Here is a 23395-nt window from a genome sequence, read left to right as displayed (position 1 = left end):
CCACATCCCGAAGAGTCCTATTTCAATACCCACGCCTATTAAGGGGGATCATGAGATCATTTGATATTGAAATGTTTTTGTTCATTCATTCACATTACATAATGTATTAACATATGAATAGGCAATTTACGATGTTGCTCTAGTCTTTAACATCCACTGGAATGTTCCTGCTATAATTCTTCATTGTTTCAAAATAGGTCAGAAATTTTAAGCCCCATCTGAATGCTCACAGAAAGCTTGGTGGCTATTTTTGTAACAACATTCACATGAAAATTATGAACTTCTTTTGGGAACAGAATTGTACTGATTCCCTATTGGCTGAAACATGCCTACCACTCTTTTGCTTGTGTTTAGCCCTATCATTTGTCATTCACACATCAAGTGGTGTAATCAGGCAATTTGTAATGCTATAAATGCCACATTGTTGGTTTTATATATTGTTGCTGACTTTGGTAAGTGGAGCATTTCTTTTAAGCTTTTTAATCTCTTTATCTAAATGATGTAAAGTGTTTCAATTAGGAATCATGGTCCCGTATACCGTCAGCAAAGGTCTAAACTACATGGGCAATTTGGCTTAAAAAACTGTAAATTTTTTTTACACAGGTGTACATTAGATATCTAAAACAGTAGCTGAGGTAGTGATTGGCCTGGATTGTATGTGTCGAGGGGCCAGGGGGCCCTAATTTTCAGATCATTTGAATTAAATCAGGAATCATATCATGAAACTCAATTCAATCCCTGCTGGATGAATTAGTGAGTAGGCCTATACACTTAAAAAAAAAAAAATTAAGCCTTTTATCAAGATTTACGCATTTCAATTAATAGTAAAATTCCATCAAATTGAATTGAATAATTCTTACATTATTCATATTTTGAATTAAGAATTTTAAAAAGAAGAAAAACTAGCACTTTTGTATAAATATTAATGGAGCAATGGAATGGACCATTTAGTTTATGTGATTCATAAATAAATGAGAAAGAAAATGTGTTTAAATTTAAATTTAAAGTAACAACAGGTAACTTTTCAACCTTCATAATATATTTCCAAGTCTCTTGTGATGGTACATCGACTTACAATAGGTTGAATGACACGTCTGCCATAGCCTGACGGGGTCTGTAGCGTTTTTAATCGTACTTTTAAACTTCGGGTTTCGGGTAGTAACCGGCTGTCACGGTTGGTAAATCCTACGTTTTCTTCTTGTCTCGTGTTTCTGTTGTTATATGTCAGCGCGCTGATTAGATGGGCGTTCCGCTCGTCAGCGTCATTATCTATCAGCTCATTATCCCCTCACCAGCTGCAGCTTGTCAATTCATGTGTATTTATACTCACCACTTTCTCATCTTCCCTGTCAGATCGTTGTATGTGGTTTCCCCGGTGTGTCTGTGTTCCTGTCGCGTTCCAGTCTCTTGCCTTCCTTGTTCCGGTTCTTGTTCTGTGGATTTTCTGGACACTATCGCTCATTGGACACCTTTCACCGCACCTCTGCTTCACCTACCATCTGACCATCGGAGTTCCTGCGCCACCCGCCTGTTTGCCTGTGTTGGACTCTCGCATTGTAACTACCTTTAAATAAAGAGTTTAACTGCACTTGCTTCCGTCAGTCTGTCGTGACACCGGCGAACAAAGAGAACTACAAAATTCGACTGCTTTACGGCATATACGTCACTTCCACCACCACCCCCACTTCCTTAAAATCGGACTTGCGAGCCAAATGTTACAGTCAAGGCCGAAGCAGCACAGAAAAACAAGAAAGCAAAGGTTTTATCGGAGCAAAGCAAAAAGAGAAAAAGAGAAAGTGATCGCGTTAAAGGCAGAACGAGGATCAACATTGCAGAGCTGCCAACTCTCACGTATTGGCCGTGAGACACCCGCATTTGATTGGTTTCACACGCTCACACGTACGCCACACCCCCGGTTTCTCACGCTAAATTGTCAACCCAGTCGGTCAAATCCCTGAAAGATGAGTTTATCTATAGATCTACCTGTTGAGCCACTCGTGATCGACAAGTTATACCGCAAATTAGTTCAAATCTCCCGGAATCTAGAGCGAGCGCGCACGCGAGACAGAGACTGTGCTCCAACGCGCACGGACGGCAGAGAGAGAAAGCGAGCGAGAGACCTTGCGTGTGCAGGGAGCATCGAACCCTCCATCGAAAAAATAATGCCTCTCTCTAACCTCTCTAATTCGCTAGAGTAGTAGCGAATTATCAATCTGGTAGCTAGTAGACGATATTCTAGTTTTTGATGGTTAGCTATCGCTAGTATTCTCGTTCTGATTTGAACTTTGCAATCGATGAAATGCAAATAGCAAATGTTTGACCTAAAAAGTGTAGTCTACTCAACATGTACAAAGAAAGGAGGAAGATTATTAATAAAATCATATTTTAGGAGGATACCTAACATGTCTGTGATATTTGTTTATTTGTCTTGCCTCAAGCTATAATGCAAATCGATTTGTAAAATTTGCAGATTCATTTATGGTAGCTTGATATTATAATATTGACGATATATGGTTATTATCAACCACTCAAACATTGCATTGAAGTATCATATAGATCCAGTAAAACGGTAACCAATAGACTAGGCTACTATAATGACGCTGGCTTGTAAACGTGAGCATCGCGATCATTTGTCGTTAGAAAAAAAATAAAACCCATGAAATTATATTCATATGACATGCTGAAATATATGCCACTGTACCTGGGATGAAGACATTTCACACGCGACGCAAGCAGAACACCTGCATGTGACCTCCTCCTACAGTGTTCAGGGCTATCCTGGTTGTCAACAATTGCACGTGCATGTAGGATGACAGAGTTTACGACAGTAGTAGAGGACAATACTGTTTCCCAACTGTAGGGGGAGCCCGAGAGCAAAAAACTACCTGTTGTTACTTTAAGATAATTTATATGTACTATTTTTAATTCAATGGCCATTAAACAGTCTTTGTGTCTTTCTTATTCCAGTTACTATAAATTGTTGTTATTGATGGTTATTAGCCTAATTATTGCCAAGATTGTGCCTAAAACTGGGTGAAACTTTTCAACTCTATTAAAACTCATTTCATTTTCAGAAACCCTTTAACATTCCTTTTCTTTCTTTCTTTCTTTCTTTCTTTCTTTCTTTCTTTCTTTCTTTCTTTCTTTCTTTCTTTCTTTCTTTCTTTCTTTCTTTCTTTCTTTCTTTCTTTCTTTCTTTCTTTCTTTCTTTCTTTCTTTCTTTCTTTCTTTCTTTCTTTCTTTCTTTCTTTCTTTCTTTCTTTCTTTCTTTCTTTCTTTCTTTCTATACACAAAATCAGTGTACAGTCTTTGTCTGTTATCCCAGTTTTGTGTTCCCTTTCCATTATCTCTATATTTTATTAAAAAAAAAGTTTTAATAAAATACATTTAATTTATACATATTAACCTATACATATAGGCCTATGTACAGTAGTAATACAAAAAACGTGATAGGCCTATTTGAATGCAGCTCAAAACAGTTCGAGTTTCTGAGACGTCAAGCGCCCCCTATAGGACATTAACATCAGAATGCAGTGCAGCGCGCGCGCCGCGTACGGCGCTGACGTCACTGAACGCTGATCTGAGCTGAAGCGCATTTTCTCACCATTCATCTGTCTCGCGGCCGGAGAGTCTCATCACTGTCAGAAAGAGGAGATTCCAGCGCGAATAAATATGAAATAACGACATAAAAGGAATTTATATAAAACACGACTTAGTGTTTACTTATCTGGGTCAGTTACGTGAGTTTTTTTATTTCTTCGTTCGTTTTATCTCGAATAACTGGATTAATTTTAATTATGAGTTTAATATTTGCTCGCTACGTTTTGGCGAAGGAATGATTATAAAATCGTGACCAGATTACCACTTTTAACGACAGGAATATGGCAAAAAATATTATAGACGTCCCTAGGGATGATTTAAGTAAGGTATCCGATGAAGAACTGATTAAATGTAGCAAAGAGGAGCTGCTCAGGAGACTCCGAAAAGTGGATAGTGAAAAGATAAACTTAATGGTGGAGCACGGGAACATGATGAAGGACGTCAACCGGAGATTACAAGTGCATCTTCACGAAATACGGAACTTGAAGGACATAAACCAGAAACTGCAAGAAGACAACCAGGAGCTCAGAGAACTGTGCTGTTTCTTGGATGATGATCGGCAGAAAGGGAAGAAGCTGTCCAGGGAATGGCAGAGATTTGGCAGGTACACTGCCAGTGTTATGTGGAAGGAGGTTGGCATATTCCAGCAAAAACTGAAAGACCTAGAGAGCAACCAGGAGAGTGTGATGAGAGAGAATGTGGAGCTCAAGGAGATCGTCCTCATGTTGGATGATGAGAGGAATGGAGCTGGATCCAGGAGCTCCATAGACAGCCAATCCAGTCTTACCAATCTGAACGGAAGTTCTGCCACTGTGAGGGATGTTGGAGACGGGAGCAGCACCTCCAGCACGGGCAGTGCTGGAAGCCCTGATCACCACCACAGTCATATTCACAAGCCTTCAGAGGGAAAGATAGTGTCTATCAGAAGGTCTATGGACGATCTATCAACCAACCATCTTCTCAGAAGCATACCAAATGGGCTCAATGGTGAGTTTGGGCTTTTAAATTGAACGTTTCGTGGAAAACATCCCATGTCTTTCCCAAATGTTGGTGTTTTAGCAGCTCCTTTACATGAAGAACATGTCATTTTTAAAGGGAAATTGGATGTGCAGGAATATGGGTGTCATGTTGATGGAGCTGAAATAGTCGACTCTTAAGCATGTAGATGTGGGTTTTTCTGGGACCTTTCTGTCTTATGTGCTGTGTATATGCAATTGTGTGCACTCGCATCCAAATATAGAAAAGGATGCTCATCGTTGAGTAAAATGCAGTCATTGAGACTTCTAGAGGTTTCCAGGGAAACACAGGATCACTGGGACTTATGGCCTCAGGTTTACCTCGCATATGTGACAGTATTAACACATGACCAACAACTTATCCAAATAGGCTAGAGCTACAGATGCTACGGTATTGCAGTAATTGTCTCAGCCTGTGAAGTCAGATCTAATGAGGATTTAATGCTGTCTTAGCCTTGTGGCTTTGGTACATGCTGTCAGGTCTGTCATAGACCATCAGACACTTCATTCAGACACTTTCATCCTTACAAATGGCTGAGAAACTATATTGTGGTGGGAAAATGATATACATTAGGCTACTGTTCAGAAGTTTGGAGTCGGCAAGAATTTTAAATGTTTTTGATAGAAGTCTCTCATGCTCACCAAGAAACATTTCTTATTATCGTCAATGTTGAAAACTATTGTGGTGCTTAGTATTTTTCTGAAAACTGTCATACAGTTTTTTCAGGGTTCTTTGAAAAATAGAAAGTTCAAAAGAACAGCATTTGAAAATATAAGTCTTTGTAACATTATAAATGTCTTTACTGTCACTTTTGAGCAATTTAAAGCATCTTTGCTGAATAAAAGTATATATTTTTTAAAATCTTACTGACCCTAAACTTTTGAACCATATAGTATAGGCTATAAATTAAATAATAAAGTAAATTTTCAGAGGGTATTACAGAGATTTATTTTCTTTCTAATTGTGCCTTTAGTGCTGCTAACCTGTGACCATAGGGTGTGTATCTGCTTTTACGTCATGTACTTTTATGTGTTTACTTTTGGTTTGCATACAGATAACAAATTATCTGATGTCATAACGTCACATTTGACTGCTTGGTCATATAACTGTATTAGTTGCATTGTTTTTAGTTTCATCCTTTAATGCTCAATCCACATGTTTGAGTGCAGCTGGTTTTATTCATTTTAATTCACTGCTACTTGTTAGCCCCTGTTCCACCTTTTATTTCCACAATCTTTTCAATAAGTTGTACACTGCGGCAATAAGAGCTTTACATTTGTTAGTTGCATCGCATTTATCAGTTTTAGCAGATGCTTATTTCTTAAGAAACATAAATTAAGAACGCTACAATACAATTTAATACAAAATTCTCTGAATGGTACAAGCTATGTGCTTTGGGCATAACTTGGGCTGTGGTTTTTTAGTGCATAAGAAGAGGGCAATTTTTTTATAATATGTGCAATATGTGCATGTTCATGCATCAGGTCTATTCAATCTGCAAGATTCACAAGACTTACAGTATAGGGTTCTCAACTCGTTCCCGCCACATGACTGGTGATTTATGACAAGCTCACCACCTCTATGCGGCATGTGACTGTAGGAGAAGAAAATGCCTGTTATTTACGGCTGATAGTGTCAGATAGAAGCGTCTGGCATCGGTGAAGATGTAGCTTTTATGCTTATAGACATTCTCAAAAGTGGTATGTGAGTAAACATTTCAACTGATTTTTAAAAGTATTTTTAATATCCAATGTTACAGAACATTGGATTCCTTTTTGCTATTTATTTCATACTTTTGGATGCTATTGGATGCGATTATACCTTTGCTTGCACTTTTCTTCAGGTGCCGTCATTGGCTAGTGAGCAGTAATAGTGCCATTGACCAATGCCTGCCAGGATGCTTTCATCTTGTTCAGTGATTCTTAGTTTGCCCGGTGAGCCACAACTCCACCTCCAACCTTCCTCCTATCATGACATGCCATAGCATTCGTGCTGTCAGTCACGTGTATGAAGCACAAGTCGTTTAGACAGATTAGCCTTTTGGGGTTTTCATTAGCATTTTAGTACGTTGTTTACTTGAGAATTTATGGACGTATGTTTCCACCTCAGAGTGAAAAAAATATATATCACAATGTAGCTATATCTTGCAGTTGACTATTTCTTATTTTAAACTTTATCTCACAGCTACCTTTTTAATTTTTACTCTGAAGTGAAAACAGGCTTACAATGGAATTATTATTTCTACTTTTTAAAAAAGTCTCATAGTTGTGCAAGTGGCGTTTCCATATGATTTGAATAGAGATGACATTGTTTAATTATGTTATGCACATACACATACATTCCATAGCTGAGTTTGCAGAGCAACCCCTAAGATTGGAGTTAATTAACATATTTTTCCTTCTAAAAATAATTAGTGGCATTTACTAAGCTTAAAAGCTACTCAGAACACCTTAGCAGCCGCATAGCAACATCATGTCGGCTAGTTATGCATGGACTAGCAGAATACATTTTTCTTAAGAAAATGTTGAAAAAATTCCGTGATCCTTTCCAAACTGTGACGCATTCTCAGAACTGTAGTAGTGTTGTATGTAAGCCTGTGTTCAGTCAGGGAGAGAGATTAGGCTGGCCGGCGTTTTCTTTCCCAGGCCTGACCCCCCAATGAGTTAATCTGACCCACAGGCTGCATCTCTCCTTGTTTACAAAACTCAAAACAACCAACTTGGACTGCCAACCAACCAGGAGAACATTTCTCCTCAATCCTCCCCATACCACACTGACCAAATGCGAAGAGTTCCAATTCTTTCTGACGTGGCTTGCATTAAAACGAAAATGCAGAGAGCTACTTCTATTCTGCATAGTATCAAATCAAAAGATGCATGTTATTTTTTTCTCCTCCAAATACCTTTTTTTTCCCCTAGTGCAGTATCTGAAATAGTTCTGTCATCATGTACTACCCCTTGTATTGTTCCAAACCTGTCTGATTTTCTTTCTTCTGTGGAAGACAAAATCAGATATTTTGAAGAATGTTGAAGAACCAAACAGTTTTGGTGACCATTGACTAGACAAAAAACTACACTTTTCGAAATATCTTCTTTTTTATGTTAAGAGCACAGGTTTGGTAAAACATATGTGTGAGTAAATGTAAAAAAATTATATATTTTTAATTTTGTTGAACTATCTCTTTAAGTGTAATCCACTATAATACTTGTTTAGTTAGAATCATTTTATGGTTAAGCCATCCCGAGACCTGACTTTGAGGTATGTATCTGTCCTTTTGAGGTAAAAGTGTCTCTGTCCTGCTTTGAAAAGACTCTGGCCCCCCAGCAAGCCACCAATGGACTGAAAGTTTAGTGGCTGGGGTCGAGATTCTGTTTCAGAGTTCAGATAACACTCCTCCCTGACTCTTCCCACGGCTGAAGTGAAAAGGCCTTCAGTTGCCCCCATTCAAGACCCTCCATCAAGCCTTTAGAGCCCTTCTGCGCCACTCAAAGGTACAGATGTCTGGCTTGTCATAAAACAGATCCCAATTTACGAGTGAAGCTTTCAGTGTGGAGGTCACCCCTTTGAAAAAAAAGCCCATTGTGTTTGATTGAAGTTGAATTGGATTTAAAAGCATTGTTTTATTATTCATTGGCATTACATTCTAAATTCAGTTAGCTCACAGTTCTGTACCAATGATGAGAACTCATGAATTCCCTCAAGTAATCTGTGAGATAATTGAATTGTTCTCCTGGGAACGCCAAATATAGGATAACGTGGCTGCACCTTTTAATTCCCCATGTCAATTCTTGTTAAGTCATACTTTCAGGTGGTAACCAAACAGTAAAGATCACATTTTTATCAGTCGAGTGACCGTCTTGTGTTGTGCTGTTGGTGCAAGGTATTGTTCTTTTAAAAACAAACAGTGATGGAGTGCACCTCCCCAACTGCTCAGACTTGTCAGCGGGAGTCTTTGGTTCTGCTGAATCTGAAGTTTACCGTGTTATTGCTTGTTCCCTGCCGTTCGTCTTTGCCTCATAAAGAAAATAATAATCTTACGAAGCATGCAAAGTCCCTGTGAGGCGGTTTTACCAGAGCGAGCTTTAAATGGGCCTGTAATTGGGCTGTCCCACTTCAGTCCGCTGACATTTACAAAATGGTCTCCTGGGACCAACAGCTCTGCTAGTGCTAGTGGTGATTATGGCTGAGAGGAAGATGGTGTTTAGTTTTGTCTTTTAAAGAAGTATTATGGGACGGGTTCATTTTTTACATTATTAGCCCTATATGCCCGGTTTCACAATCAAGGCGTAATACACAGTCCCTAATGCTTGTTTGAGCTGTTTTAACTGAAAACAACCAATCTTAAAATATATCAGTGCCATTGTTTTGTCTCAAGATGCACACCAGTGATTTTTTTTTTCTAAGGCACGTTTATAAAAGCGACTTAAATGTCCTAATTGAACTAAGGCCTTCTCGTAAAGTACGTATTTTTTTTTTTTTTTAGTAAGCCTGCCCCGGAGTTTTTTATACAATGTTTCGCTGTCGCTGATGTGGTGTGATTTGTATTGATTGATTTGTATTGAGCTCTGAGTTGTGCTATAATAATCAGAAAGCATCGGCCATGTCTAAGTGTGAATTAAGGAAGAAAAAGTGCAAAAGAGCCTTATTTTCTCTCACAGAACCTCATCGATCATCTTTACATGCGAAAAATCCTCTCAATACTCCTTAATCAGATTCTAAAGTTAATGAATGTAATCACCTAACTCCAGTCTTTAGGACATTGCCAATGTTTAAAGCTGACTGGTTGTTCCTGGAAAGAACCGTCTACTCGGAATGAAACTAAAAAGGTTAGAGATTAACTGGAGAGTTTTAGAATAATCTTTTAGAGAATTACTTTTCAGGAAAGACAGAAGTCCGTTGATGGATAAAGAATTTTCTCTCAATAGAAACCAAGGCTTCATTGTGTTTTTTTTACAATAGTTTACGTACATTTGAACATGCTGTGTCATGCTGTGTCAGTGAGATCAAGAGACATATAAGAATGAATAACTTTTAATGTAGTTGATGCCATTTTGGTGTGAAGCATCTCGACATGCCATATTTAAGTGTATGATTGAATATGTTTTTATTGAATCAGTGGTATTGCTAACTAAAACTGTTAAAATAATTTTCGTTAATTGAAATAAAGCTGAAATAAAATTAAATATGGTAAATGATCCTACGGAATTTAAATATTGATTAAGAAGAAAATATTTTTGTGACTAAACAAAAATAAAATTACTAAAAGTGCAATAAAACGAAATTAAATACAAATATAAACAACTTTTTTTTTTTTAAATGAAAAAAGCACAACAAAATTACTAAAATGTAAACTAAAAATACAATTGTAAATGAAAAAAGCTAATATAAAATATTAATAAATACTATAGTAGTAAAAAATTATACTAAAATAACACTTTCAGTCTGTTTCTCACATAAAGCTGTCGAGACATCCTGTAAAATATCTCCTTTTGTGTTCTACGGAAGAAAAAAAACACATATCGCCACTCATGTGTATTAAAAAAAGTTGGCTATCCGGAGTTACTACATTCCGTAACAACAATAGTGGAGATTCACATTGTTACTAAGTGAATACTGCTGAAGGGGCGGGGGGCGGTCAGGGTTTAACTGTTGAATTCTGTTGTACTCTGAATGTGCAGAAAGAAGGGATGCCATCAGCTGTAGTCAGTGAACTGGTTAACCCTGTCAGAGTGTTGAACAGATGTAAGGTAATGAAGTCACTACTGAATAAATAAATTTACACATGCCTATGAGCCTGAAATTCCTGCCCACCGAAGCTGAAGAACGTCCAGATTGAATGAATTAACCAGTCAGAAAAAATTTGGTTTCGGTATAGCTGCCTACTTTTTGCCTCCTCTTTTTGCTCTCCCTCTCTTTCATGTCCCCTCCTCTCTTCTACCCTGTGGAAAATATGAAGGCAGTAGATGGAAAGGGGGTCACAGAGTGGGTGGCAGCACTGGGTAGGTGGTGAGTGCCATAGCAACAGTAATTATCAGCTGGTTGATTGATCCTGTAGAGGAAGATAAGGGCGCCACTGTTTGTATACAGAGATAGTGGGTCAGGACTAAGACCTGGGGTGAGATGATTGAGAGAAAGTATGTTTGGATTTCTGGACCACATAAAGGGAATGCAAGTCGGTATGTGACATTTGTGGAGGATGTTGGGTCTGTTTTCTCATATTTAATGGATTTGAAGGGATAGTTCACAAATAAAAAGAAAATTTGGTCTTCATCTACCTGCCCTCGTGTCACCAGCTCAATACCCAGGCTGCTCTTTTCCATACAATAAAACTGGATATTGACCAGTTGGCTGTCAAGCAACAATTGTAAACACACAGTTAATAATGTCGTTCGAGCCTGAAAATGCTGATGATCAAGCCGATCGATCGGAACCAACCTTGCGAGCACGACTGTAAACACGACGGTTTACAGTGGGGCTGGAACAAATATTTTTTCAATTGATTAATCTATCTTTTTTATTATTATTATTTCTTAATGCATAATAATATGTCTTAATTTAACTACAATTAATTATTCATTTGAACTATTATTATATTTACATTTTGTATTACGGTTTGCCTATATTTAAGTTTTTCTTTGACTTGCAGCCTTCTAGAAATATATATAGAAAACAGTAATGTCTTATTTGAACTACTTTTGATTATTTGATTTGATATTATTATTACGGTATTATATTTGTATGGGTTTTTTCTTTCCATTTTTTAACACTTTTAACGCTTCCGTGATTCCAGTTTGAAAATGCCTGCTCTTAGGTACAAGTACTAGCCTATTATTAGCGCACGTCTTTCTCTGTAATAGCTCAGAATCCATGTGAATTGATGCTCTTTTAATGGGACCACTTTTCCATGGCAGATCTGAAACGGGTCAGTGTTTTCCAGAGAGCAGCCTGGGTACTAAAGTTGATGTCAAATGGAAGGTCAGATTTCAGCTTCATTGCACTGATCTTGTTGACTCAGGTTCCTTGTCTTGGCATGCTACCTCTGGAGGAAACTATAGCCAAGCATGAATGAATCCGGTCGGATGAGTCTTATATTGCTGAATTATTTTTCTTTGGAAAATGGTCTGTCAATAATTTGATATTCCAGTAACATATGTGACTTAGTTATCTTTCAGCACACACCTATATTGTATGTCTCATTGAATTATGAAGGATTGCAGTTTTATCACTTGTGCTTGCTGAGGCCCATATCCATTTTGGACATTCATTAACAACTTTCTTTGTGCAGAATAGCAAGTATTTCACTTTATAGCTTCTTTCCACACTCATCCTAACCTTTGTGTTTATTTTAATATCAAAATCTGTTGCCTTTTCTTCGCTAATACTTTATATCATGTAGGGATGCACGATATATCAGCCACCATATCGGTATATCGGCCGATATATGTTCATTTTTAATGAAATCGTTATCGGCCCGATAAGAAAATTTGGCATATATATATATAAGTTAATAAATAATGGATTATTTTCTTCAGCTGAAACACTTCAGATGCACACTGTTCGCCATGATGTTTTTGAACTGCTTGAAATATGGTTGGAATCACTTCAAACAAGGAAAATATGTGCTGTCATATAGGCTACATAAAATTATAATGAGAACATTATAATTGTGTGCTTAGGACATGGGTTTTAATGATGAAACCTTTTGTTTTTGTAATCAGGCTCTCAAAATTATATACACATTTAGATTCATCTGCCAATATATCGGTTATCGGCTTTCAAATATAAAGAATGATCGGTATCGGCCAAAGTTTTCATATCAATGCATGATGCATCCCTTAATATCATGTTCGTATTTACAGTTGATATCCAGACCATTGCAGAACACGTCACCAGTTTTTAAACCGCTCTGAATGTGAAATGGATCTTTCTCACTATTGTCCTTCTATGCATCCCTTCACTAGATGGGGGAGTGGGGCTGGCGGACCCCTGCCACTGTCTAGAGGGGTGTGAGGTTGTGTGCCCTCGGTTCGCTTGAGCCATCTGTCCGACAGTATTGTTTAACACACAAAGGGGAAAGAGCCCTTCAAAGACCACTAAGTGAATAGAGCCATAACGTCATTCTGTTTGAGCATGAGAGCGTCTTCTAGTTCTGGAGCATCTCTGTTTCCTGATCTTTACTTCCTGCCCGATTATTTCTGCCCGAAAACTGAAATAAAATAAAGCTAAATAGAAACTTTAAACTTAAATTAAAATGAAAACTAAGCATATAAAAATAAAAGCTATACTTTAACAATTACTGTACCATTATATAAATAATACAAAAAAAATACTGGTCCAATATAGAAGAAACCATGATATTAAGTTTTAGTCAGTAAGTCACACTATTTGAGGTATCATTGATGGGACGAATTACACACTGAAGTTTAATTCGTGAGGTTGATGGACTCTACTTTGTAAAATACTGTGTGTCCGTCTCAATCAGCTCCCTAGTTCAATAGTCAGGGCACTGGTCAAGGAATTGGCCATTCTAAGGGCTGTCTCAATCACAAAATCCTTTCAGTGCACTGAAACGTTCGCTCCCTAAAAAGTCCCAAAGCACCTTGAAAACCAGGGAGCATCGATATTCACTATGTTCCCTTAACAGAGTTCTGAAGCGTGAAACATAAATCACGTGAGCCAACTCACACATAATGACATGCAAAAGATGTTCTTTTAAAATACATTATTTAATCGTTTCTGCATAAACACATCACTAGACAGGTAACAATCATAATCTCATGAACTTAATCTTAAACATTTACAATTTATTTACAGCTGAAATGTTGCACATATATACAGTAACAAGCAAAGTATTTATCAAAATGTACTTAAAAAAGATATCAGTTCTGCTGTTGTTCATAAATACCTGTAATGATGTTGTACAATGAGGACATTGTCATGTCGCAGGAAATAGAATTTGTGAACATGATATACTGATTCGTGACCTCGGAAGCTAGGGAGCTGATTGAGATGCACCTTGTGTGTTTTCGGTGCCCTCAAACTGTCAGGTCTGTCTTATGAGATGTCTTTGAAGCTGTGCCAGGCGAGGTGTATTTGGAAATCACTGTCATCAGCACACCTGTCCACGTATGCTGATTTCCCCCACTGAACACGATCCAACAGAGTTAAAATAGCGTGAGTTTATAAAGATTCTCCAGTGGCGGAGGGACTGTAATTTCTCACTTCCCGGTTTGAATTACAGCTGGAAAACCTTGAGGGGGAAATAGCGTATACATTGCCTGTATGACATACTTGTACTTGTTACTACCAGTTTTAGTTGTGAGCAGAAGTAGAATACATAAACATGTCTCTCTTGCCTCAGTAAAGTGCAATGGCTTTTTCCACCAGAACATTCTTGATGCCATATTCAAGTACTTCCTGTCTCATTGACCTGACCAATTAAATATAGTTTAAAACCCACTAAGCTTTATTACTTTGTGTTGCATGTACTTTTTACATGAACTGCTCACCTTTATAGATGGACATCTTAAACATCTCTCAAATCATTCCTCTACCTATTCAGTATGCAGAAGTGTGCGGGTGAATTTTTAAAACACCCACCCTAAATGCATAAAATGCATAATGGCATACAAGTACGTAGAGGAAAATCCAAATCATATGATTGTGTTTTCTGTACTAGTGTTCCTTCATTATGGGTGTGATCTGTTTGCCCGATAATCATGTGATTACTCAGGATAAGATGTGCAATCAAACAGTGAGTCATGTGTACTGCATGTAGATTTGTATAAGTTTCACTGTAAAAGAATATTTGTATAAGAAAATACCAGGATAATGTTGTTTTCTCTTTTAGTATGAGCTACACTGCAGTCTATGCGTGCTGAATTCATGTGTGTGTGTAGAGAGAAAAGCAGAGAGAGAGAGAGAGAGAGAGAGTGAAAGAAGGAAAGAGAAAGCTCATTTGGCAGAGGCTGGAGGTGTAATACTAAAGCACTGGCAGGCCCTTTAGTCAAACACTAGGGCTTGTTGCTAGGATACATTCTTATCAATACCTTGGTATGCCGTCTATCTTCCCCACACGTTTCTCAGAGCTGCGCTCCGCCACTCGCTTATTCACTGCTCTATTTTTGAATCAAGCCAAGTCTGCAGCAAGCTGGGAGACCCCCAAACCCCTGTGTTGACTTTTAATGTTGACGAGACGCCCCATGCATTTTTCAGAATACATTTAGTTTTCTTGCAACCAGTTTTTAGTCCCTATTCATGCGTTCATAAGATCTTTTTCTTCTTTAATTTGTGCAAAAAAAGAAAAGCGATTCTTTAAATCACTGTTAGTTGGATTGAACTTTACTCATGTCTGCATATTTTCAGAGGGCGTGTGTTCAGTCATTTCAGTCTGTGATAAGACGGTTCTTTTGTCACGTAATGCGTCCAGACAGTTGTATGTAATGGTTATCTTTCATTAAGTCATTGAAAGTGCATTTTAAGGCAAGCAAACAAAACTGTTGCATAGTTCCTTAAATGCATAGCTTCCATATTGCGTAGTTGTGTGCAAACAAATGGGTTCTTTTATCTTTGCTTTCGTCCTTTGTGCGATGATGGACAAGACAAATGAGAACAATGCATTAGTTACTGTAAGCAGAAAGTTGATGACGTATACCACATAACTCCTCTAGGAATGCAGTAGTACTGTATGTGCACAGTGTGCAAATCTTGTATGTTATACCTGGATGACTTATTACACACGCCAAAATGTGCATCCCATAATGTACAATTTCACAATGTACTATGATAACTTGACATTCAATTTTGAGTGAGAAATGAGCCAGAAGTGATATTGTTCTCTCCTTAATTGAACTGTATTTTTTATTTTTATTCAAAATGTTAAATAATGTTGATTTTAACACGATAACTCGACATATAGAGATCTATCAATGTTTTTTTTTTTACAATAACAATTATTTTGGTTTAAAGGGTTAGTTCACCCAAAAATGAAAATTCTGTCAGTAATTACTCACCCTCATGTTGTTCCAACCCCGTAAGACCTTCGTTCATCTTCGGAACACAAATTAAGATATTTTTGATTCAATCTGAGAGCTGGATCACTCCTCCATAGGCTTCTATGTTATTGAAACTTGCCGGCCCAGAAAAGTTAGTAAAAACAGGGTGAGGGTAACTAACCCTTTAATTCCTGCTATATGAAGATTTTCTAAAAATGTAATCTGTTATTTTGTATTTTAGTATTTAGTACTTTTTTTCAGAATGTGCAGTGAACATTCAAAAGTAACAATCCCATAACGTTTTTTAAATGAATTGTCTCCTTAGAGGGGGACCTATTATGCCCCTTTTTTTGCAAGATGTAATATAAGTCTCAGGTGTCCCCAGAATGTGTCTGTGAAGTTTCAGCTCAAAATACCCCACAGATCATTTATTATACCACGTTAAAAATGCCCATTTTTAACATGAAAGTGGAATGAAATTAATTTCTTCATCATAATGAAAGTTTAATATCTGCATGCGTTTTACAGCCATATCATCTAAACTTCTGATATATGGTTTTCTGAGCGCACACACTCAAATCACACACACAGAAAGCTGGATGTCAGACGGCGCGTCCCTTGAGTATTAAACTATAAGTTCTCATTTGCGTCTTATTACGCTTAAACCGTCAAATACACACAAGGTTGTCAAAAAAACACAACGTTCACATAAACACAGTATGTCTGTGAACGTAAACAACAAGTAAAGAAATCGCATGAGTATTAAAGTGAAAGCAGCGTAATATACCTACTGCTATATGTGCTGTTATTATGAATCAAACAGAAAATCACTCACTGTTCTTGATTGAATAACTTTAGTAGCTTTAATAAGAATACATTTCTTACTTGAATGCTGCGGACTGTGTACAGCTCACTCAGGGCGGGGTTTATGCTAATAGGGTTGAGTGTCAGCAGTCATGTGCAGTCTAAGCATGTGACGTCATTACATAACATTTCATAACTTAATGGAAACGTTAGCAAAACGTTCTTAGATATTATTTTCTTTTTAGCTGGGTGTCAATCTGTCTATTGTAACCATGTAGCATACCTATATTTTAAAATGTTTAGTTTTGCATTATACATACTGTTTCATATTTTATTTTTAAAACCGCTAGGCTGTAAGCAATACATTAGGATTGCATTCTGAGCATGGTAGTTGTGATCGTCTCCATTTACAGTCGTGGTAAGTGAGGTGTCAGCAGATCCTCTGATGGCTCCTCCTCCCCAGAGTGCTGTCTGGAGACGTGCTCTGCTTTTCCTTCACCGCCATTAAGTGCTTTACTCCCTGGTGTCGTTTTAAAACCTGTAGATAAGCGATAAAATAACCATATGACCAGATAAGCACGTAATATGGCAGTGCCGTAGGCACATTTATTGCTGTGTATTTTCCAAAGTCACTCGCAAAACTCATGGTGACAATTACCTGGCAGTAAACACACACTGTGCAATCATTCTTCACCAAGATAACACACAGCGTGATTCACTCTTATGAGTTCAGTAAAGCAAACAGATGACCCCTGTGCAATTTACACCTCTTTAAAAAGACAAACATCGAGTTCAAAATGGAGAGAGAGGGCAATAGAGCAGAGAGAGAGAGAGAGAGACGGGGGGGAAATTTAATGGGAGAGAGAGCATATGCCCCTCTGCTAATCTACAGATTTCATCTGTAAGATGATTACAGAACGGCCTCCTTGAAAAACTCAGTGGGCAAAATGGCTATAGTCCATCCAAAACAACTTAGTAACTGCATTTAAAGGGAATTCTGCACCCCGGCAGAGTGAAGCTCATTAATTAGACGCTCAGCAGTGGGTTGTTCCGCAGTACAGGGTCAAACAGCAAAGAAATCTTTAAAAAGCTGTTTTTATTGTTTCTCTCGCCTTAATTGTGTTGCTTGCTGTTATTCAGCTGCTTTTCTAATGGACTGTGCATTGATTTGCATTTTTCTAACAGTGGGATGTATCCAATAGTGCATTAAAATATGAAAATTCTGTCATCATTTACTCAGCCATATGCTGTTGTTGTTTATGGAACTCTAAAGGAGAATATTTGAAGTATTTTGATGCAGCTATCTTTCCAAATAACAGCATTTAGTGACCAAAAAGCACCATAAAGGCATTTGGAGAGATTAGTGTCTTAAATGTAAAGTCTGTTTTGCACAAACTATCAGATGGCTTCTGTAGACTTTAAATATTACACATGGACTAATTTTAGGATGTTTTTTCCCCCTTTTTTGAGGTTGCTCATGTTGTTTTATGGAAAATAGCTACTCATTAATGTCACTTTTTTTGTTCAACAGAAAAATTAAATGTCATATATGTGTGAAACGACTATTAGAATTGAGTAAATAATGACAGAATTGTAATTTCTTGGGTGAACTGTCCCAGTAAGAAGAGACTAATTTAGTCGTCCCACAATGGGGCACAAAAATAGTGCCAATGTCTTTTAGACTGCGGGAATCATCTTGTCATTTGTAAAGGCCTAGAATCTGAGCTTGTACCCTGATCTGTAATATGATATTTTAGTCACTATATTGATTTTTTTTCACTTATTTTATCATCCAACAGGTGAATATTCACAAGTCTGAACAAATCTCCTCAACAAGCTTCATGATTTGTGGGTAATTTTCCAAATATGTTTAGGGTTAGAAGTTTGTTCAAATAGACATCAACACTCACTGGAAGATTCTGTACTCGCACCATTCCCTTAGTGTTCATTAAGAATGCGTGGGTTGTTGTGTGGCACTGCTGCATTCTAGGTCTCTCAACTTAGCATCAAGGATGTGTCTTGCACATGAGGGTCGTGGTGTGGTTTCCAAGGCAGCGTGCATCATGTTTGAGTAAGTGGCAGGGGGGTGGCATGACTGACTCTCGTCCTTGCCTCCTTATTACACCCCTGCGTTCAGCGCCGCAGACAGAGATTGATAGTGACAGTGGCGTTGCTGCACGAGGCTGCGTGCACAAGGGCACATGCACGCTCTTCCTCTCTTTCCCTCCCCGTTCTTCCTCAGTCTGTTTCCTTCTCTCGCTCTTATTCTTTTCCTCCTCCATCTTTTCTCCGCCTCTGGCTGTTTAGGCTGCGGACCCCATTGAGGATACAGGAAAAGCATTTGTTGACATTCAAATACACCCGTGGGCCCTGTCATATAAGCACACGCTCCGTCATTGACACAAGCTGCGCTCCGCAGCACATGAAGCCTTCTGGTGTTTCCTTGAACATGATATGTCATTGCCAGAATGATAGTTCATATTTGTTGCTTGACACAGAGGCATTGTTTTGAAGACCGGTTTGTGTTAATGAAGACAGTGTGAATGAATCACAAGGGTTTTAGATGAATAAGAATATATTTTTCATATTTTCCCTTCTGTCATTTCCTTCTTCCTGGAATTGTCTTAATAGAGATATGGAACCTGAAATCTTCAGTGACGTTTGAGATTTACTATTCAAAGTCTACTCATTGGGAATTTTACAAGGAAGAATACTCCGGCGCTGTTCTAAAACCTAGTAAGCTACGTAGGTAGGCCATAGAGAGCAAGGCAGCTCACTAACCAAAAGGAAACCGTATTATATTAATAGCTGTCCTCATGTGAAGCACACAATTGATCTAATAAAAGCCAATGTTAGGATGCTGCTAAGATAATTCTGTGTATAATTACTAAGTATGAAAATATTTTTTAAATGTTAAATAATGTTTTTAAATGTTCATAAAAATGCTAAATTATTTCTGTCATGACAGTGACACAGAAATGACGTTTGTGTTTAGTTATTAGCATGGTAATGGATATAACAAATGTTATTATGTTTGGTCTTGGCGAAATAGATGTGCTATGCTGCTGCTGCTGCTGCTGTTGTTATTGTTATTGCTGCTGCTGCGGAGCAAGTACGGGACTTGCTACTGCCAATACATACAGTACACGACACATTGCTGGGAGCAAGTAAGACATGCTGCTGCTGTACAATATTGCGTACATGAATTACCCATAGCAGATCAATACAGGTGGTGCTGGGGAGGGTAGGGGGTTTCTGAAAGTGTGCTGCACTGCTAAGGCAAATGATTACCAAGTATTCGAAGGCTGAGCAGCGAGCTTATTGGCTATACAGCAGGCACCAATCAGCTGTGCCCTAATAGAGAATGATGTCATTGCAAGTAGATTGAGTTAGGACCTGCGCCATCAGTTTCATGACAGAACTTTGTATTTACAGACAATATACAATATATATATATATATATATATATATATATATATATATATATATATATATATATATATATATATATATATATATATATATATTCAAAGGTAATGTTTTTTAATGCTTTAAAAAAAAAAGAAACAGGAAAATGACAGTCTGTGTGAAATCGTATGTAATATTTGTCTGTGAATGAGTGATACGATGTACTTTGTCATTAGTATTAGTCTGGACATGCCTTTACTGTGCGTTTAATGCCCTGTAGTTTCATTGCTGTCATTGCAGCTCATGTCAGAAGACTCTCTGTATTTGCCCTGACAGCAGTGCTGCAGACGTGCCCACGGGGCCAGGACAGGAGCCTGTTTTATAACAGTTAATGAGTGAAATCAGCACATCTCATGATTGTTAATGTGTCCCTGCTGAGCTTGCGCAATCTGAACTGGATACCTGCGCCAGAGCTTCCTGCCACTGCCTCTCGGTGCCAAGGTTGTTTTACAGGAAGCAGACTGTTTAATTCTATATAGCGATTGCTCTGAGGAGAGAGTCGATCTTGACTTTGCTGTAATTTGGTCAGCCTCATTGATGAGAGGAAGGCTATATTTTCTATTCTAAGCTATTTGAGCAGTTTTTTTTTGCTGAGTCTTCATTTATGGTCGGAAAATTTTTGATGGAGTGGACATGAGTCATTAGTAGTTTATAGGACCTGCAGGGACACCATATCTCTGAATAATGCTGAGCTCTTATCTATTCACAGTAGGGAACGTGAGATACCAAGATTATGCTATGTAAATGATTCTAAGATGTCTGTAAACTGTCAGTTTGTTATTTTTGGGAGAGCACAGCAGTCGCCAAAAGAATTTAAACACTTTATAATTATGTATTTGTTTTTTATTTTCTCTCTCTATATATATATATATATATACTGTATATATAGAAAATTGTTGATCATTTATACTGTTCAAAATGAAGACAAAAGTATCTGAACACTTTTGCTTTCACATTTTTATTCAATTAAATTTGTACATTTTTAAATGTGACTTTAGTGTCCAAATACTTTTTGCTTTTTTGTTACACCTTTTGTGCTACAACTATATTTTGATGATCAAAAATGATTTTTGGCTTCATACAGTAATTATGTCAAATCATCTTTCAAATGGATAATTGCTTATTTAGCAATAGCATACTTTAGCAACATTATAATGCAAAACTTACCCAAGAACATGAAGCAATTGTTACCTGAGAAACGTATTTAGTTCCTGGTAACCCTTGCTAGAGGGGGTCGATGTTCTAGTTGCAGGGTGGACAGTATCCAGGTCCCTTTGAATATCAACCCGGTTCAGGTTTCATGGGGAAATGCTTAACACCAGCGAGACGGACCGCAGTGCTGTGGAACAATGCCTCACTGTTTGGCTAGCCCCACTTCCACATCTTGCAGTAATTGAAATCATTCCTGGGCCTCCATCCTACCAAAGCTTATTTCTTCGTGCTGCTCGGGGACTTGTACACCCGTGGAAGGTGGGAGGGGTGTAGAGTTGTTTTTGTAGAGTGTTACTTTATGTATGAATCGAATGTGGGGTCAACTGGAAAAGCTAATGACCTTTTTATTGATTCCAGCAGTCAACCTGCCTGGGTGGCTGTGTTCATATCAAGAACTGGAAAAGTTGGCACAGAAAACACCTCTTCCACACCCTTACTGTAATATCTTCAATCTTTCCAGACATCACAAGACTAAGATTACCGGTACATAACTTATGTAACCAATGTGTGTGCTGGAGATCAAAGTTTTCCTCCTCTGTAGTCCATTGTATGCTAATGTTTTTCCAACATCTAAAGAACATCTATGCAGTTTTTGCGTAGTTTATTTTTTATTTTTTGTCAGTAATGGCTTTATTGTAATGCTCATTATGTAGAAACTCTTGTGAGGAGTTTGCTGCTACCAACCTGCAGAATGAATCAGCAACTGTTTTAGACACTTTTTATATTTGATTTCTTATTGATTTTGCTTTTACTTTACTTTTATTTTGATAGGTAAGTGATAGGAGAGTGTAGACAGGAAAGTAGGGCCAAGATGGGGGAAATGAGATCAGGACATGACCCAGGTTGGACTACATTAATATTTATAGTTGAGAGAGAACAGGAAATGATGGATAAAAGTTAGGGCCAGATTCAATTTCACATTGCCCATATGAACACCCTAACTGCTAACCACTAATCCATGACTGTTTTGTCACTTCAGTGTGACACTAGCAGGGATTTTAATGTTTAAAGGTACACTATATAACTTTTTTTTTGTTTAAAATTCACAATCACAGTCAAAACAGCAATCCTTCTTCCAAAACGTGTTTTTATTATCTTACCCTGATTCACTATGGTAAGCCTATTATAAGTGTAATATTTTAAACCTGTCGGGATGGTTTACACAGGAAATTGCATTCGACACGTGTGCTATGAGAGTGGCATAGGTTAGTTGTCACAATGAGCGAGAAAGGTTTATATAGAGCACGCTAAACTTTAAACCTCCGAGGAATCACCCTTTTAAAAAACAAACAAACGCTGAAACGAGGAGAGTCTGCTGGCAAAAAGAGAACGTGACAGTGCTCGTAATAAAACAAGAATCAACATTAGCTTGGCTTTTCGGAGATGGCGAGAACTGGATTTGAAAAGTTGTAAAAGCGATGCGGAGATCCCGCTTTTATTACTCAACAGGTGAGTAAGGTATTTTATTGAACTGATAAACTGCCATATGTCGCTCTTTGACATATGTCGCTCTTTTTTTGACTACTTTATGCATCCCAGCTGGTAAAATACCACCGTATGTAGTACATGTACCAACCTACAACGAGCACATATAGCCAAAGACACAGCATTGTTTTGGATGTTCAGCAAGTTACCTCTCAGATATACGTCATAAAAACTGTCCAATCAGGTTGTGACCTTATCCTTATCCTTTTGTTTTGTAACTTTAGGTTTAATTTTTTGGTCCAGATCAAACGAACCAAGAGAACCGAACTACAAGTGTAAACACACCCTTATTTTCAGTCAGCAAAACATTTTTTCATTTAGTTTTCGTTAACGCTAATAACACTGACCACACCTCAACTGGACAGACTCGACAGAAAGAGTAAAACCATGGCTCTGCAAGTGGGTCACTACTAAGACATGATCAAATAAGACAGAGGGAGACTTTCTCTGAGGCTATTCCACATCACAGCGTCTCTCCAATTAAGTCAAGCGCACCCTGAGATGTTGCCAGCACGATAGCAGATAGATCTGGCATTACCGCTAACATGTGTTTCACTCCGTTTCTCTAAAGACACAGTAGGACAGCTTGTTAGAGTTGAATGTTAAGTTGTGTGCTCTGTTGGAGAGCCTACAGCACTTGTGCGGATGGAGGCGAGTGTTGTGCTGCTGAGGATGTCTAATTTAGCCTAGATCACTAGAGGTGGGCGTCTCGGCGACGCTCTCATGACCGTCCCTGTGTCACATCCTTTGCCAGGTTTATCTCGTGTTGCCTAACAAATGATGTCTGATAACCTGGAGGAGTGTATTTGTATCCT

At 38.0% G+C, this 23395-nt stretch overlaps 1 protein-coding gene across 2 annotated transcripts in view; it reads left to right on the top strand.

Moving 5' to 3' along the window:
• The first annotated feature begins 3593 nt into the window (after positions 1–3593).
• ccdc85ca (coiled-coil domain containing 85C, a) overlaps positions 3594–23395 on the top strand; it is a 40501-nt gene continuing 20699 nt past the window's right edge. Inside the window, exon 1 of one of the 2 annotated variants that reach the window (XM_056235052.1) lies at positions 3594–4587. In XM_056235052.1, the coding sequence (XP_056091027.1) occupies positions 3882–4587 (706 nt within the window). In that variant the 5' untranslated portion in view covers positions 3594–3881. The remainder of the gene's footprint in view (positions 4588–23395) is intronic. The other variant, XM_056235051.1, reaches the window with a different exon arrangement.

This window comes from Rhinichthys klamathensis, unplaced genomic scaffold (assembly GCF_029890125.1).
Source record: "Rhinichthys klamathensis goyatoka isolate OS25496 unplaced genomic scaffold, OSU_Roscu_1.1 h1tg000412l_1, whole genome shotgun sequence".
In the NCBI taxonomy this organism is placed as follows: domain Eukaryota; kingdom Metazoa; phylum Chordata; class Actinopteri; order Cypriniformes; family Leuciscidae; genus Rhinichthys; species Rhinichthys klamathensis.
Note: the sequence above shows the minus strand (reverse complement) of the source record. Positions and strands in the feature narration are given on the sequence as shown.